Genomic DNA, 19476 nt, shown 5'->3' on the forward strand with positions numbered 1-19476 from the left:
CCAAGCTTCTAGGTCCTATAATCCTAGAAAGAACTTAAGGTAATTTCCATCCAGTTCTGATTTTAAAAGTTTTTTTTTTTCCTCTTGTTCCTTTTAAAGAAAAAGAATTAGGGGGATCCCTGGGTGGCTCAGCAGTTTGGCACCTGCCTCTGGCTCAGGGCACGATCCTGGAGCTCTGGGATTGAGTCCCGCGTCGGTCTCCCGGTGCATGGAGCCTGCTTCTCCCTCTGCCTGTGTCTCTGCCCCTCTCTCTTTCTCTATGTCTATCATAAAAATGAATAAATAAATAAATCTTTAAAGAAAAAGAATTAGATCTTGGTAGGACAGTCAGTGAACTCGGCTCAGAATCTCTCATTTCTAAGCCCCCTTTCAGGATGGAGCATCAGCATGGCCAAAAGATGAAGAGAAATGGTAGATTCCTGGTGCTCAAAATATGATCCCCAACAGCAGCATCAGCAGCATCTGGAAGCTCATTGGAAACATGGACCCTCAGGCCCCATCCCAAACCTGCTGAGTCAGAATCTGCATTTTTAAGAAAGATTTGTTAATTTATTTGAAAGAGAGACAGAGCGGGGGAGAGAGAGACAGAGAGAGAGAGGGAGAGAAAGAGAAACCCTGAGTGCGCACAAGCAGGGGGCTGTGTGGAGAGGGGTAGAGAGACAGGGAGAAGCAGATTCCTCACTGAGCAGGGAGCCTGACACAGGGCTCAATCCCAGGGCCCTGGGATCATGCCCTGAGCTGAAGGCAGAGCTTAACCAACTGAGTCACCCAGACACCCCCAGAATCTGCATTTTAACCATAGTCCCATAGGGTTCGTATGCACATTAAAGTCTAAGAAACACTGATGAAGGCATCATTAGATTCTCAGGTATTGTTAAGTTAAATGAATGATTTTAATAGTTTGTCAGTTTGGAGAAATGGTCTTAAAGCAAATGGCATAAGCAGTTCAACTACAGTTCCACTCCAGGACTGACCAGCCACCCTGCCCAATGACAGTCCCTGCGGGAATCAGGGGCTTCAACTGTCGAGCACATTTCTGATCTGCAATACGGTCATCCCATGTGTATACAAATCGGCTCCCCCAGATAACACCATAGTTAAAAGGCAGCTTCTGAATTCATTACTGTCTTTCATGCTATCAACCCAGCCACACATTTCATTGCTCTTCATTCGGCCCCCGCACCAGGATTGCTATGCTCAGAGTATAATCACACTATCAATGAACCATGAATGCAAACTAATAAACATAATTGGAACTGATGCACTTGGGTTGTAATTTCATTTTCCCTTCATACATTCTCCCAAGTTAGGAAGGCACAATGGTGGAACATAGCAATCAATAGCCTCCACTCGCCGCATTTGTATTGCTAAATGGAGATGCTGGCTCTGTGGGCCCCTAAAGGGATCATAATTCTTTTTTTGCCCATGTGGGAGTTTAGTGATGACTTACTAGGGAAATGCACTTAGCATTTCCAGAGGGTTTTCCAGGGACTGTGGCTCATCTTACCGTGATTGAGAACACTGTCCTCCACCAGCACCTGCCACATGCCAACAGCTTGAGTTCGGGAGTGAACGCATGAAGTCTGCTGCAGCATCCAGTCCACCAGCTCAGTGCCCACACAGCATTGCCTAAGGAGAGGGGGGGACACAAAAGAGTGGGAAGTCACCCCCTTGCAGATGAAGGCTGGGAGATGGCTTTTGAAAGACCTTCCCGAAATGCTTGTGCTCTTCCACCCTAAGAGGTCTCACTGCAAACAAAGCACATCCTGGTGTGGCCTCAGGTTCTCAAACTTGTACAAACCAGTAAAACCACTCAGCTCATGAGGGAACCTTCCAGCCAATGAAAAAGCGTTACAAACTGCAGATCCAGGGGAAACAGAATGGCCATGAGATGGGGAGCATTATCTAGCAAGCTGATCCCAGGGCCAGAAACTCTCTTGCCTTGAGTCGGTCCCAGAAAATCTCAGTGTAAAATGAAGGCAAAGCAAAATTCTGAATTCCTTCACCTGAGCCTTGTGAGGAATGAGTTAATGTTTGTGAGGCACTTGGAGGTGCTCCATGAAAGGCGCTGTATAAGTGCAAAATTATATAGCACTTTATATTTTCAAGTAATACTACTGATCTTCCTCAGAGGGGTGTTGGGAGAAACAAGCAATTAGTGATGCAAATCTCTTTGAAAAAAGTCCTATGTAATGAGCATCAGCACTTCCACAGAGCCTGTCATCTGAGGAGCTCCACATGCTTTCTGTAATAGTCACACATTCACCTGTATGTAAGTTGCCCCTCTGTGGTAAGTTTGTTGGGATGGGCAAACTACGTGTATTAGTTAGGAAACATATAACTATACACACAGACACACACACACGAGGGAACACTGAGGTGGGGTGTGAGAGAAGGGTGGGGTTTGTGGCATGATGGTTCAAAGGTGGAAATGAAATCTTGAAGCCCTAGGAATGAATCCCAGGGATAACATAGGAAGTCACAGAGCAGCTGGGTCTATGTTGCTATGTCATTGGTGGCCTCCCCTTTGTGCTAAGGACAGCACCATCTCTGGGGTGGAGCTCAGGAGCTCCTCTCTAGTTTAAACTGGAGAAGTTTCCTGGTGCTGTGCCATGCTAGGAAGAGGCTTAGCCTGGGAGGGGTCATGAGATACAGCACTCGGTCTACTAGCTAGTAGCTATGTGACTATGGCCATATCGTTTAAGCTCTCTGGTTCTGTTTTCGCATCTGTAAAAAAAACAAGGAGGAAAAGATGGCCTCTAAGGCCACTTCCGGTTCTAATATTCTAGGAAGTCTGAGATCTGTCCAAGCTCCTGGGGTGCCCTGATTCAGATCCTACTATTGAATATTTCACAAGGAAGATGTACTGAGAAGGCCATCAGATTTCTAGGGCTGCTCTGAAAACAGTTCTATACTCATATAAAGAACTTCAATGAGCAAAGGAGGCATCTATGTACTGTTCATTCTGAACATATGACCTGTCAAAACATGCCTCTTCCAATTTGAGAATTTATTAATGGGAAAAGTCATATAAAAGAATAAAAAATTAATTCCATGTGGCTTTTAATTCGATTAATTATCTTTACTAAAAGGAACTGAGATGATCTCAGAGCACCTGGGCCTTTGTACAGGGTATGAGAACCCTGTAGTCAGAATACAGAACAAAGATACATAGCTGGGCCACTTGCAGCTGATGGAATCACTGGGCTGCCTCTAGCCACTTTAGAATCGATGGTGTACCTTAGCATGTGATCATTGGAGGTGACACTGCATCTGAGGAGACTTCAATGCTCTAATACTGCAGCAATGACAAAAGTGGGTAGAGAGTAGGAAGGAGAGAGATGGAACTGGAAGTACAAGATTTGGGGCAAGGAACCCAAACTCTGGTGCAGAAAAAAAATCATCCCTTCGGCTTCCAGTTGAGTCCATGGGCTATTACCAACAGATCATTAATTTGTGTCATAGGGTGTGGAATAGACATGACACCTATATTTCAGGGGTTTAAAATGTTAGTACTATGGAGCAAGAAAGAGTTTATGGTTTCTGACTTCTAGTTTCCATTTTGTCTAAAAGATGACATATTTTAATGGAATTTCCCTAATGCAAGTCAACACTTGGAAAAGCATAGTCACATCCTAAATCAGGGGAAAAAATAATAAAGACTGAAAAAGAAAAAGGTCATTTTTCTTTTTCATATGAGATTTTGAGATTCACTTAATAAGTTAAACTGTTCTAACTCTCTGTGGAAACATGTGACACATGATTTTTTTTTAAACCTTACTTCTCTTAAAATTATAGCAGTGTGTAGAGACTACAGTCTCCCAAAAGAATGAATTTCCAGGGTTGGAGAGTTCCCAATGCAGTCATCCAAAATGTTAGCTAGTAAATATCAACATTAAAAGGGCTAGGTGTCTTAAGAAATGGCATATGTCTTAAGAAATGGAATGTATCCTGTTTGATAAGACCAAAGTGTTTCTCAAATCCCATCTCATTTCCAAGTTTCTATTCAAGAAAAGGCCAATTAATGTAACAAATATATTGTCAGTTTTGGTCTTGTAAACATATTCATGACAAGCACAAACAGAAGAGTGTTTGTTTTCATGGAATGCAGAAAAAGTGATCCAAAGAGGAAGAAGCCACGTTTTTCCATCTCTTTCCTTGGGAAAGAAACAGATCTTGAGGCACATGTACTGGAAAGTTTACTATAGGTTAATCAGGTCTAATTTTATAGGTTCTGTCATAGTTGACAGTCACTAGAAAGATACATATCTTTTATGATAACTTTAAAATTTGTATTCTAAGCTTTTCACTGTCTCTTATGAATTTGGTTCATGTGCATCAAATGGCTTTTGACTCATGCCAGGTCTGATGGGTTCTGAAATCATGTCTAGGCTAAATGCAAGAGTTGAGTGATTGCTGAAAGAGGGTTATGAGGGTGCTCCATGGGTGGAAAGAGAGGGTGAAGGCTTGTGTGCCATACATAGGCCATTCCAGTTCCTAAATCCTTGTTGAATTGAAAAAAATCAAAAGCCAAAGATCAGTCATGAATCTTTAGTTGACCTATCACTGTTCAGTCATCCCAGAAGATTCAACTAAATAATTTCTTAACTCCAGTGACAGCTATAATGAGTCCTTATTCTAAATGATTACAGATGTGATACAGAGTTGTATATCTCACTATATGTATACTAGAATGAAATCCTACAGTGGAAAGTAAACTCTGTAAAGGACATTGCATAATTTTGTTCACTCTTATATCCTTAGGGCTTAGACCACAATAGTATCTGGTGCCCAGTAGGTACTTAATACTGGGCACCAGCATCTGTGAAATGAATGAATGATAGAATGAATGAAAAGATCACTGCACATGGAAATCAACCAAGGTTGGTTGGTTTAAATCCTGGCTCTACCACTCACTAGACTTGTGACTTGGACAAGGAAAATTATTTAATCTCTCTAAGCATCAGGTTTATCATCTGAAAAGTGGCCTAACACCTACCTAGCAGGATTGTGAGAGGGCAATAGGATAACATATGAAAAATGGTCTGGTAGAGGGCTTCAAGCACAAATATATGCTCAGTAAATGTTAGCTGAGTCTCATTTAAATCTAATAGTTTCCCTAAAAAAACCACTAGCAAACAGAAATAAAAAAAAATTTCTTCTACCATAATTAAACCAATGTCCATGCAAATTAGTTTAGGAATAATTTCTCAGAATATTAATGATACTTAAAGTTAAGCAGGGATCAAAGACAAGCTTAGATCTTCCAGAACCTTGAGGATTACAAAACAAGCTGCCCATGGATACAAACAGAAGAAAACATAAGGTTGTTCCAATTTCACTAGACATGAATCTGAGGCGGCCATAGCCTTTAGGATGATTGCACGTACCTGTATGTCTTTAGGTGGTATTTTCTATCTCTTATCATGTGAGGGGCTCGAGAAAGAATGGCATTTCGTAAAATTTTTCCAGCCCTGAGGATCTTCTCTGAAGGGACCTGGATTTTAATGAGGTGAAAGAAGAGGAAGGAGAAGGAGATTTTATAGAAGGAAAACAAATCAGATGAATACTTAAATCACTTTCTGACTCTGGCTTAAAAAATACAACTCATTCACGCATTTACATTGTTCACTTGTCTGAAATGTCACTGTTTCATTTAAGAACTGAAACACACTGAATATTTATTGTGTCTAGAAAATGTATCCGAAGTTTCTTGACGTGATGCTCTGACATACTGACCACCTCCAATGGTTACTTAAGAAGCTAGCTCTGATGGCTCATCAACCCACCTACATCCCATTACCTTGGTAATGGTGTTAGCAGGACGAAGAGGAACGTGAGGTTCAATGAGAGGTGTCTGAAAAATAAAATGTTAAGGCAAAAGAAAATTAAACTAAAAGTTCGCTAAAGAAAATTATGGGTTGGGGGGATAATAAGAAACATCCATTTTTATAAAACTCAAAATAGAATTAAAAAAAGAAGGGATAAAATCTGCCTGAAGAACTTGAATGCAGAGGCATTCAAAGGGCAAAATTAGACCTTCAATTTGCCAAAATTTAAATATAAATTATTAAAAATGAAAAAAAAAACAGGAATGATTAGATGTTTGCAGGCTTAATGAAAAGGGAATCAATATCTACTCAAAGCATAACAAACATCAGAGCAGAAGAAAGAGCAAAACAAGATAAACATGTATGGAGATTAAAATGACCCATCTCAGGGGATAGGGATAAAGCATTGATTTAGAATGAAAATGAGCGATTTCATCCTCTGTCGTGTAGTTAAGATTCTTTTTCTGCAATCTGTATTTTTGGAAAAAAGCTTTAATTGCTAAATGATAACTTCTTGGTGGTTTTATGTACTCAAGTTCCTAGAACCCACTGGGACAGCTAGTGTACTATCTCTTTCATTTGCAAAGTGGTGTATAGCTTTGGGGATTCCGTGACTGTCAGTGCAGCTCTAGGATCTGTATGAGGCCCCCTCCATTATCCACGTTCTTTAGATGAAGCTGCTGAATTGGGATCCCAGGAAAATGCCTTGGTACACAGCTACACAGGTAGGTCCATTGGTCCTAGCAACGCCCCCTCCCTCTAGTTCTCTGTAAGATCTGTCAATGGCATTTCCAAATGGACGAGAAAGATATGAGTGGTCAAACATGGTGGTAAAACCATCAATACAACATGGTTTATGCCACTTCCAGAAGGTAGGAGATGACGATGCATTTAATTATGAGATTGTATAGGCAGAATCATGCCCCCCCCCCCCAGATGTCCATATCCTTATCTCCAGAACCTGTGGCTATATTAGATTACACAACAAAAGGGACTCTGTAGATGTTAAGTTAAGACTCAAATTAGGGAGGTTATCTTGGTGTTTCCTAGTAGGTCTAGTGCGCTCATATGGGCTCTTAAAAGATAGAAGGGAGAGGCAAAAGCATTCTAACCAGAGAGACAGCAGCATGAGTCAGACTTGGCCTGATTTTGATGGGTTTGCTGATATAAGGGGCCAAGAGCTAAGGAAGGAAGGTAGCCTCTAGAAGATGGAAAAGATGAAGCAATATATGGACCTTCAGAAGCAAATGGCTGCCAACACCTTTATTTTTAACCGAGTGGGATCCATTTCAGACTTCTAACCTACGCACTGTAGAATTAATTAACTTGTGTTGTTTTAAGCCACTAAGCTTGTGGTAATTTGTTACAGCAGTAAAACAAAACAAAACAAAACAAGACCTAATGTAGACATTATTACACTTAATACTAAAAATCCTACTTTTTGCAAATTCAAGCCATTACACTCAAAATGAATTGGTAGATTTTCCCTCTCATCCTAATTAAAAAATAGAATCAATGGAGGAAGTAAAAGTCAATATTAATTTAAAATAATTTACGTACCAAAAAACAAATATACATGTATAAATATATGCCTTTCTTTTTATTGACGGCAAATTTCAGATGAGTTACGACTTTTATATGATTATAGAATTAAGGAAATGGTATAGAATACAAGTTGTAAGAGAAGGACAGACGAGATGCAGATTTACTTTGAATGACTGAAATCCCACTGGCTTACTTAAACATTTCCATCACCTCCCTGACATCAAGGAGACTTTTATTTTCTCCTCTTGAAATCACTAGAGCACAGATGTCAAGCAATATTACAGTATTTTAGCAGCATACTGTTTACAACCACCATAGACCAAGGAATGTCAGTCTGGGCCAATACAGTAGGAGCTTTAAACAGAGACTGTCTTTGCCCAGAAATAGCCCACATTCCCTTAGGGCAGACCTTCAGATGGGAGAGCAGGCGTGCCCTGTGTTTGTACTACTTCCTCAAAGAAGATAGAGTTGTGTGATCCCAAGTCACCTGAAAAAAAATGTTCAAAAGCTCCAGACCAGCATGCACCAGGGCCCTGGAAATGTGTGCAGTTAAAACATGCTGATTATTTCTGAGTTGTGAGTTCCCAGTAGTCCTGTATCCCACTTCCTTATGTTACACAGCTTGGTTTATATGTCTAGGACTACTCCTGGTTATGCATGTAAATTGTAGAAGCTTCTGGTTATTCTTGAAGATAATAGAAACACATTTCTTCTTCCTGTCTTCAAAGAAAGAGGTGCCGGTGTATGTGGTCTACAGTAGATGGATGTGGGATTAGCTTCTGAGGCAACCTTTGCTTTCCTAGGAAAAAGTTCACCTTCTTTTGCAGTAGTATTTGAGATCCTGGCTGGGCGAGAGGTCAAGAAGATGCCCAGGCTTGAGAATTACTGGTGAATATTTATTCTTTGGTAGGTACAATCAAACATTATTTGAAGACTGAATCTTTTCATTTGTTTCTACAGAGATGGCTGTATTTGAACAAAATGCCAAAAGTGGTCCTTAGGTCTGTTAATTTGGATAGTTCCCTTTTTGGTTCCTTGGAGTCCTCAAAAGAAAGTATTACGAAAGCAAGGGAAGCATCAGGCTTCAAAAGAATTGTTCCTTTGATTTGCAACTTCTAAAGAGGTAAAATGTACGCAAGGTTGCCATTCAGCCTGATAATCCTAGTACTGGTTCCAGGACCCAGAGACTGTTTAATCTGTTGAAAGGCAGCGTTTTCAGAACCTTTTCCTGGCTCAAAGATTGTAGGTTTAGGGGTAACACAATGAATGGATGCTTTGAGAATGGGACAGTCCTTTTATTTAAATAAAACCTCCAAGGAACCCATGCAGGGTGAAAACAGGGAAAGTTTTATTTTGGGGGAATAAAAATTTGTCTTTGAAAGGAACACTATGTCCAGTTAGGCGAGAATCCATGCTCTATGCCTAGCAGCCAGAGGTGGTGAGACAGAGGGTATCCACGACAGGCAGTCCAGGTCCCTGAGAAACAAAATCAGTCAGTGGCCACTGCCTGTTCAGGGATCCCTCCATTATGAGCATGGCTTTATTGCTTTTGGATCTGCTTATTTCCTTTTTTGGTTTCCCTTGGCTTTCACGTAAAGTTCCTTTTTAAGAATTTCACCTTAGCTGTGCTTTAGAGAAACGAGGAAAGGAGTTTCATTTTACAAACGATTAGGTTAAATAAAAGAGGGAAAGAAGCAGCATGGTGATATTAGTGAGAATCAAAACAAGAAAAGAAGCCCTGAAGGCAAGACCAAGCATTTCCTATGTCAGGCCTTTTACACGTTTGTCCACACGTGAACCGTTATCTATGCTATCTCATTTTTTATGGAGAACATTAGGGCCAGACACACATAGGGATCGAACTCACTCAGCTAATATCTGGAAGAGCTCAGGGTTGAATCCAAGTCTATCCCAGTCCAGTGTCTATATGGGAGGTACAATGACCCCCTCCCACCTGCACTTCTCTCTGAAAGACATCTTTGCTCACCCTTTGGGAAAGATAATGTTCTGCTTGATTCAAATCCATCAAAAAAAAAAGTGCATCTAAGGCCTTCTAAGTTATTAGGTATCAGACTTGACCTTATGAGTTTTCAGCAATAAGTATTCACAGTGATCCACTGTGAATTAATGCATCATGCTTAGTTTGAATTAACTTTTTAAAAAAGCATGTTTGTGACAATAAAACATTTGGTATTAAGGAGCTATCCTACTAAGGCTAAGACAAATGTATCAAGGACACAGGTAGCAGCCAAAGGGTAAGCAGGACAATGAAACCACTCAGGATTTACCACAAAGGGAATTTAATGCTGGGAATTGGCTTTATGGATGGTGGAGGAGCTGTGAAGGCAAACAGGTGTCTGAGAAACCAAAACCAGATGTCAGCAAAGAAGGAAGCCCTCAGTGGAAGGCTAGAGGGACCAGAGCCTGAGTTGGGCATCCTGGTGGAAGCTGGAACTGTGGAGGCCTCTATGTCCTAGCAGTAGAGCCCCGGTGCCAAGAGTGGGGCAAGAACCCTCCTGCCTTCAATCTCCGTCTAGCCAGAACCCAGAGAAATGAGGCAAAGAATTTCATTTATAAATGATTAGGTTACACAGAAGAGGGAGAGAAGAGAAGCATGGTGGTATTAGTGAGATGATCAAAGAGGGAAAACCAGCCCTAAAAGCAAAACTGTGGCCAGAGGAGCCTGGGAAATGCTGTCTGCAAAAGTTGTCCTCCTTGTGATGCACAGCTGAGTGCAGGACGGGTGAGAAATGCTTGAAGGACAAGCAGACCCAGGACCTGCACGGCAGGGTAGTAGTGGTGACCACGGATCGGTGACAGGGCTGCCGCATCTCCCAGGCTCTCTTCCTGTTGGACCACAAGGAAGGAAGGTGGACAGTGAGCTAGCAGGGTGAGCCTTCATTAATGCCTCCTTGGTCTGTTTTCTAGGGCTGCCCGAAGTTTTGTCCTATAGCCAGAAAACACACATCACAAACAAGCTCCAAGGAACGGACCCCTCTCTGATGAAATTGCATACATTTCAACACATCAATCATGTGTTGAGGATAAAAATTTTTCTTCCCCACCTGGGCATGAAAGAATCCAAATTGGTCTGTGAAAATATGATCCTAAAAAGCTAGGCAGAGAGAACAGATAAAGGCAGAGGTATTCAGCTTTCTCTCTGCTTTTCTTGGCTTTCTCCACCAAAGACTTCCCTCAGGATTGACCGTAATTGGTTTTTGTTTGTTTCTGGAGAGGGGATGCATTCTACTGCTTTTTATTATATTTATATTACTACTGAAAAGGAGAAACAGTAAGGGAAAATATTCCTTTTGGCACCAGAGCCAATTCAGAAATACTAATCAGGTGATGAAAAATAGGAATTTAGCCTCCATTACAAAATGCACAATAACTCCCCAGTAGATTATAATGAGGTATAAGGCACAGTAATAGGTCTTGAGAAAAACCATATTCAGGCCCTTTTGAAAGGGGGTAATTCATTTTACTCGAGTGTTTGCTCACAGAAGCCTTTTGCAAGGCACAACATTTTAAGCCAAGAGATAAGCATAACAAGCTAGATTGGGACACAAAGCTGACGGCAGAACTCTGGCAACTGAGTGCAATAAAAAGTCACGTAAGTCTACATCCAATTTAATGCAAGTATTTACGGGTGTGTTGTGTGCAAAGCAACATGCTAGGCTAAAGTAGTGGCTCATAAAGTACCTGGTCTGAATGAGCTCTCGATCTTAATGGGAAGCAAAACTTCTGTGGGTTATAAAAAATGAGGGAGGCAATATGAGTCAATGAATCAAAACAACAATATTCTGGATTTTAAATTCCCCTTTTCAATTTCTAGTGAGGAAATCTCTAGGAGCTGGGGGAAATAATATTCAATTTTTTAGTGAAAATGATACACTCTTAGGAGTTACATTCCTTGGCATTTTGGAATAATACAACTAAGGCCTCTTGCAAACGTATGTCTCATTCTTATAATAATTATCATCTATGTCAGCACTCTTTGGCTGACTAGACGAAATTAAAGAAAGGGGAAGTCAGACTTATAAACAGATTTCACCACTCTGAAATAACTATGTAAGTTTTTCCACTTGTTAAATAATGAAAGAACCATCTATAGACCTCTTTGGCTTCCATATGTAGGCCATTAAAAAAAAAAGTCTTTCTTAAAGTTCTTAGTTCAAAATTGGGTTATAGATTTCCAATTTCAGCTTCTACATGTAAAAAGATTGAAAGTTGCTACTCCTGTCCCTACAACAAGAAAAAGCTAAACAAAGTGAAAATGACTTTTGTTGGGCCCACCAGAGAATGGAGATCACAGGGCAAACTGCTGCCCCCAAGTCCAGAGAGACAAGGCAACCCAGGATCACATTTGCGATCAGCCCACCTGGAACAGAAGCCACAGACTGGTAGGAATCTTCAAATGATGTTCAGTGAAAGGAGAAAGGCTTAGGCTGATGTGGCTTGAAGGCCATGGCAGCCTGCTTACGTAAGCAAACCAAAATCTAAGCCTATACATGTTTCAAGGTTACAAGATTGAAACCTAAGCACAAGCAATCAAACTGCCAACTAGTCTGAAACTAGAGTGAGTCCATAATCTCCCTACTTTGCTTTTACCATTTTATATAAAAGTATCTCCCTGAGATCCTGTCAGTGGACTGCTCTTGACCACTTTTAGTTTGGTACTGCCAGATTCAAATCAATTTTTGCTCAAAAAATTTCTTTAATATTTCTCAGTTTGTTTTCAGAGTGGTAATTTTGATGAATTGCTGGGGTGCCTTAAGAGTGAGAAACTCCTGGGGGAGGCAATCTTAGGTGGGCCCCTACACTTTTATGGGTTTTACCTTCTGGCACTCAACCAGGTTCTCGTGATGAAGAGCCAAGAAAGATCTAGTGGTTCTGGCAGAAGGAAAGAGAGTGCACTGTGAAATATACCCAGAGCATTCTCCATGACAAAGGCATACTCTCCAGGGAGAAGACTTTCCTAGAGTCTTACCTCACCTGGGGGAAGGACATTTTTCTGACTCTAGCCCCTTCTAGTCTTCCTCTCTCACCTAAGGAGGAAAAAGAAGCTATGAAACAGCTCTGAGGGGCACAGTGCAGGGACACAGACCCACTAAATGACTGAGGCTTAATGAAGACATTACAGGGCATTCCCCTTCCCCCACAGGCCCCCAACATACCAGTATAAAAACAGTGGATCACAGCCAAAAGAGTTAAAACGTGCAGACTCTATCTAAGGAGGGTGTTCTTGGGGAAGCCCAACACAACAGAGATGAAAACGGGACACTAGAGGAATTTGAAGACTTGGCATCTATAGCTACAACAAACATTAAACAATGTCCAGCTTCTAGCTAGATTAACATAAAACCTTAAAACCTCACGTTAACGACCTATTGATCCCAGTTCCTATTACCCAGTATATCACATCTGGCTTTCAACCAAACCTTACAAGGCATACTAAACGCAAGGAAAAAGAGTCTGAAGAGACAAGGTAAGCATCAGAGCCAGACTCAAATATGACTTAGGTTTTAGAATTGTCAAAGGGAAAATTTAAATTAACTATGATTAATCCATTAACAATGAAACTGTATTTCATTAATAATACTAATAAAAAGTAGACAATATGTGATAATAGATTGGGTAATGTAAACAGAAAGATAGAAACTCTATGAAAGAAATGTCTTCCTTCTTTCCCTCATTGACCAGCACAGAGAAGGCAGAGGAGAAAGGGGAAGATGTGGAAGAAAGCAGACCACACATCTCTACCCACCAGTCACATTTCTTCAGAGACTAGATGTTGACAAAAGCTAGAAGGTTCTCTTTTTAAAGATTTTATTTACTTATTTATTCATGAGAGATGCAGAGACAGAGAGAGGCGGAGAGAGATACAGGCAGAGAGAGAAGCAAGCTCCCCTCAGGGAGCCTGATGTGGGACTCGATCCTGGACTCTGGGATCACGTCCTGAGCTGAAGGCAGACACTCAACCGCTGAGCCACCCAGGCTTCTCAAAAGCTAGAAGTTTTAAAGATGAATCTGGTAGAGGTGCCTAGGTGGCTCAGTGGTTGAGCGTCTTTGGCTCAGGTCATGATCCTGGGTTCCTGGGATCTTTGATACAATGGAGGCAAGACAATCTTTTCAAGAAATGGTGCCAGAACAACTGGACATCCACATGCAAAACAAACAAACAAACAAACAAACAAAAATGTGGATACAGACTTTACCTCCTGCACAAAAAGTAACTTAAAATATATTACAGGTCTAAATGAAAAATGCAAAACTACAAACTTCCCAGAAGATAACACGGGAAATATCTAGGCAACCTTGGGTATGGTGATGACTTGTTGGATACAACACCAAAGGCACAATAATGAAAAAAATAATTGGTAAGCCAGATTTCATTAAAATTAAAAATTTCCACCCTATGAAAGACAATGTTGAGAATGAGAAGACAAGCCACAGGCTGGGAGAAAATATTCTAAAAGACATATCTGATAAAGGACTATAATCTAAAATATACAAAAAAAACTCTTAAAACTGAACAGTAAGAAAATAAACAACCTGATTTAAACATGTACTGAAGACTTTAACAGAAACCTCACCAAAGAAGATACACAGATAGCAAATAGGATTCAGAAAAGATGTTCCTCATAATATGTCATCAGGGAAATGCAAATTAAAACAACAGTGAGATACCACTACATATCTATCAGAATGGACAAAATCCAGAACACTGACAACACCAAATGCCAGCAAGGATGTGGAGCAACCAGAACTCTCATTCTCTGCTGGTGGGAATGCAAAATGGTATAGCCACTTTGAAAGACACTTCGAAAGTTTGGCATTTTCTTACAAAACTAAACATACTCTGATGTGATCTAGCAATCATGCTCTGTGGTAATTACCCAAAGGAATTGAAAGCTTATGTCCACACATAAAAAAGGTGAAATAAGCCATCTGAAAAAGCTGTATGACATATTACTCCAACTATACAACATCCTGGAAAAGGCAAAACCTTGGAGACTATATTAAAAATATCAGGGGATTCTGACTCTCCCAGTTGATAGAGCATGCAACTTTGATCTCGGGGTTTTAAGTTCAAGCCCCACAATGGGCATAAAGATTAATTTTAAAAAATCAGTAGTTGTCAGGGATTAGGAGGAGGGATGATAGGCAAGCATGGAGGATTTTCAGGGCAGTGAAAATACTTTTATGATACCATGATGATGGATATATGTCTATATACATATGGGTTCAAACCCATTAGAATGTACAACACCAAGAGGGAACCATAATATATGCTATGGAGTTTGGGTGATTATGATGTATCAATGCTGGTTCATCAGTTATAACAAATGTATCACTCTGGTGGGGAACACTGATAGTGGGGGAAGTTATGTATGTATAGAGGCAGAGGGTATATGGTAAATCTCTGTGCCTTTTCCTCAATTTTTCTGTGAACTTTAAACTGCTCTAAAAAATGAGTTCTTAATATAAAAAATGGACATGACTAATCCATAACTAAAATAAAAATTTTGGTGGTCAAATAAACAAAAGAATTTATGGATTAAGAATGAGATTTTTTATGGTTGCCAAGTACCAGTAAGAAAGAAAATATTCCACTCAGTAGTTAAGAGTGGTTATTAGGGGATGTCTGGGTGGATCTGTGGTTAAGCGTCTGCCTTCAGCTCGGGTCATGATCCCGGGGTCCTGGGATTGAGCCCCGCATTGGGCTTGGAGTGCCTGCTTCTCCCTCTCCCTTGGCTGCTCACCTTGCTTGTGCTCTTTCACTGTCTAAAATAAATAGATAAAATCTTAAAAAAAAAAAAAGAAAAGAGTGCTTATTGGAGAGAGGAGATTAATTCATGTGTGTATTTCACTGAGTTGAGACTCCTCAGTCCAACCAAATCAACATGCATATTCATGTTTTTAAAGTGGCTTTTCAATTATAGAAGTGAAGTCTATAGTTTAGCCTCTGGTTGTAGTTTAAAGATCAGAAGAGACTTCAAGTGTACTGAAAGCTGCTTGGTGAGTTCATGAAACTGGAACGAAGAAGAGCCTCTAGGAAAAGGTTGCCCAGATGTTTGTGTTAACTGGTCTGGGAGTACTGTGCTCTAGCAGGTACTAGCAAATGGTTCGAGTTTCTCTCCAGCATATCCTAATGCAATGCGGCGAGATTACATGTTTTTAGAATGATTCTGTCAAGCTTTAATCTACAATAAAGATTGTTTCTAATTTATTCTAGTAGTGGGAGAGAACCTCAATTAGCTACTAATCTTTCTTTTCACATATAGGATGTTCAGAGTGTTTGCTTTCTAGGAGGTGTGTCTACAAGTCTATTAGATACTCTTAAGCCAGGTATTTGAAGGCAAAAAATGAAATGCTAACTTTCTGAAGAGGAATCCATATTTATTAGTTAAAATTGTTCTCTTTGAGATCATACAGAAAGTGGTTCATTTTTTCCTTATGAATTGACCTGATTAGGCCCAGATTTTCTTATAGTGATAATATACCATATTACTAGTAAATCTTCATTTACTTAGAGTAATAGGAGTAATAGGAGCTAAGAGATGCAAAATAAGTCAACCATAATATTCCACAGAGGTCACTGTCCATTGTGGCATGTTTACCCTCACAACTGTGATTTTCATGACAATATAAACCTATGGATTATTATACTTCCTTTTCCTCCTCTTTCTACAAATTTAAGCCTTGTTTATTGTTTGCCCTCTCTTACAAGAAATTCTGTCAATAAAGTGAGAATTAGGCACTGCCTATCTACCTATTCCAAATTTGGGAATAGAATGTTGAGCACTTTTGGGAAACCAAATGAATGTTAAGATTTAGGGGCATGGTTTAATTCTCGAAAATTTATGGGATTAATGCTCATTAATAAAAGATCTTGAACACCCTGACATTTCCTTTTACATCCTCAAATTTAAATCTGGGCATGGAAGTTAACATTTATTTAACAGTTTATTTTTTATTTCTTTTTTAAAAAAGATTTTATTTATTTATTCATGAGAGACACAGAGAGACGCAGAGGGACACAGGCAGAGAGAGAAGCAGGCTCCATGCAAGGAGCCCAATGTGGAACCTGATCCCAGGACTCCAGGATCACGTGCTGGGCCGAAAGGAGGAGGTCAACCACTGAGTCACCCAGGCATCCCATATTTAACAGTTTAAAATAGAATGAATGTAGGGGTGCCTGCATAACTCAGTTGATTAAGTGTCCAACTTTCTATTTTGGTTCAGGTCATGCATGACCTCAGGGTTGTGAGTTCGAGTTCTGTGTTGAATCCCCTTGAGATTTTCTTTTTCCCTCTCCCTCTCCCCCTCCTCCTCTTAATAAAAATAGAATGAATATAGAAACACTATGATTAAAACTCTACTTTCCCTGAAGCCAGGGGGTCAGAATCTTGCTGGGTACAATTCAAAAGCAGGATAAAAGTTTGCATAACACATTTTAGAAAAATCTCGTGTTGAAGATGCTCAATTAATTAATGCATACAAGCCAATATAAATATATATTCTGCCCCCTACTCCTTTTCTACACAAATGGTGTGTACATTGGCCTGACACTGCTTTTTTTCACTTAAATGTGTCTTCAAGATCTTTTCATATCAGAACATAAAAAAGCTTACTTCATCCTTGTTTTGGTGTTCCTGCATGCATTTTTGGGTATGCCAATGCATGTATATGATAGATAATTTATTTAATAATCGTTTATTGGTAGACACATAGCAGTATTAACCTGAATCTACTGTATACATAATGAAGGATAAAGCACACAAGAAATTATGCGATATCGAAATTTATCATCCCTGTGTCCTTGAAAACTCAGAATTCTCACTGTGGAAGAAAAGAGATATATTAGGCTTCAAAACAATGACCAAACCAATAACAATGAACATCTTGGGTTTTGAAATCAAGTCTTCTTGGAAGAAATGGCTGATTCCAGGGACAAGGAATGTATAAGATGAGCCTGGCATATCTTGTCATCCTTTGCCCATCCTATAGTATACGGCTATCTACCCCCCCCCCCCCATATCTGGAACTCTTTATCCCTCTTCCTATAGCACTTACCACACTTGACATTTTATATACTTGTTTCTTATCTGTCTTCTCCACTGAAACGTTAGCTTCATAAGGACAAGAACTTGGTTTTGTTCACTGTTCTATCCCCCAGCTCTTGGCAGCTACACAACAAATATTTATTGAATGAATGGAAGAATTTCTTCATTGATTCATTCTTTCTAGCAGATTTCGTTTGTAGGCGAGTGAAGAGAAAACTGTGAGAGACGGTAAGGGGTAATTTATGTTCAGGTGTGGAGTTTGTGAGGAATTGGTAAGGGGTAACTTATGTATTCAGGTATACGAAGGAGTTTTGAGGAGAAAATGACTGGTTGCTTCCTTTGCCACTGTGGCGTGAAGAAGTGGGTTCAATGACTTGCAACTAGTAGAAACTTCCTGATAGAGAGGACTATTAAGTTATGTCTCTCTTCCCCTGCCTTTAGTTTTTTCAATGAGCTGGGTTTTGTGTCTGATAAAATGAATAAATCAGTGCTTCTCAAATTTTAGTATCTGTATGAATCACATAGGGGTCTTATTAAAATATAGACAAACTCCATTGGTCTGGGGTGTGGGTCTCAGTAAAATACAGACTTTAATTCCATTGGTCTGGGGTGTGACCTGAAATTCTCCATTTCTGCCAAATGATGTTGATGCTGCTGGACTGCGAACCATACTTAGAGCATTAGATGACTACCAGTAGCACCCTTTGAATCATTATGTCATAATCCCTTACAAAATGTGAGTGTTTCCTGAAGATTGGGTCTAGTTGATGAAATCATAAGATCGTTACCCTAACAACATTTATATTATCCAAGTAAATCACTATGTTTTCTAGTTAAAGGAATAATTTCCAAACCACTTTTATTTATTTTTTTTAAATACTCAAGGGCCTTTCAGGAAAATTAAATGCTTACAATTTATTAAGGAAAATGCGTTTGGTCTCTAGGGGTGTTTGAATAATATACTTAAGATTCACAAATAACACACTTTAAAATTTCTAAATTACAAATAACTCATCTCAACCAAATTCATTACATAAACACTTAATAAGGTTTCCAAGCATAGGTGTAACACAACATAATCCTTATATCATCCTCCTCAGGGAGTAAGGTGAAAAGTAATCGCATTCAATATTTATGAAATTAGTATTTGAAAATGAAGGAGTGTTTACAATGTGAATCTAAATATCAATGGCAATTTGCTGTGTATGTCAGTCTCTGTCCTTATTCTGGATGGTTGAGGAAGAAAAGGAATTTATTATAAGATAATAAAAAATTCATAGTATCTCTGGAAGAGCCAAGAGACAAGCTGAGATGACCCAGCCAGGAACCAGGCCCAAATCACACTGCAGGTTCCCCTGGCCCAGTCTCATGGCCTCTGTCATGGGGCATCACTGAGACTCACCACCTGTACATGTTGGATCCCAGAAACTCTGCTACTGTTCACCCTAAGACCCAGACTTTCCCTCTACCCTCATCAAAAGAAATGGATTCTGTAAAGACTGGCAGAGTTTGGGTCACATGCTTGAACTTTAATTTGTGGTACCGAACTTCTAAAAACTGAACTCTGATAAACCCCAAAGTTTGCATTCCCTCTCCAACGAAAACAGAAACAAAAACAAACAAAAAACCCAGGGAGAAATATCCACTCATCTGGGTTGTTAAAACCCAAATGTAGAGAAGAGATTTATACGTATAAATGTGTATTTATACAATATATAAACAAAATTACATCTGCCTATCTATCCTGAAAAAAAGGCAAAATTCCCATCTCTTAAAAACTTGGAAGTATTTTCAAACAATAACTTTCACAAACCCATTAAGTATAAATTAATCCTTAAAATTATGTAACACAATAACAAGCTTAAAATAACATATAATGAATTACCATGTTATGTAATTCCATTCTGAATAAAAACATGTAAATATCCATTTATTCCATGGATATTTGAAAATGTCCTCTGTACTGTGCTAAGGTGATTCATTAGAATCCAAATGGAATTATTCTGGTAAATTATGCTAAGTTTGGTTAT

General features: G+C 39.6%; 1 protein-coding gene across 18 annotated transcripts in view; it reads right to left on the bottom strand.

Annotated features, from left to right (window-relative positions):
- RAPGEF4 (Rap guanine nucleotide exchange factor 4) overlaps nt 1–19476 on the bottom strand; it is a 283342-nt gene that overhangs the window by 79067 nt on the left and 184799 nt on the right. For 14 of the 18 annotated variants that reach the window (XM_072811402.1, XM_072811400.1, XM_072811405.1 and 11 more), the window contains 3 exons: nt 5804–5857; nt 5391–5497; nt 1508–1629 (listed from right to left, as the gene is read on the bottom strand). In XM_072811402.1, coding sequence (XP_072667503.1) covers nt 1508–1629; nt 5391–5497; nt 5804–5857 — 283 coding nt within the window. The remainder of the gene's footprint in view (nt 1–1507; nt 1630–5390; nt 5498–5803; nt 5858–19476) is intronic. The other 4 variants (XM_072811403.1, XM_072811401.1, XM_072811416.1 and 1 more) reach the window with 1 other exon arrangement.

Source organism: Canis lupus, chromosome 34 (assembly GCF_048164855.1).
Source record: "Canis lupus baileyi chromosome 34, mCanLup2.hap1, whole genome shotgun sequence".
Classification (NCBI taxonomy): Eukaryota; Metazoa; Chordata; class Mammalia; order Carnivora; family Canidae; genus Canis; species Canis lupus.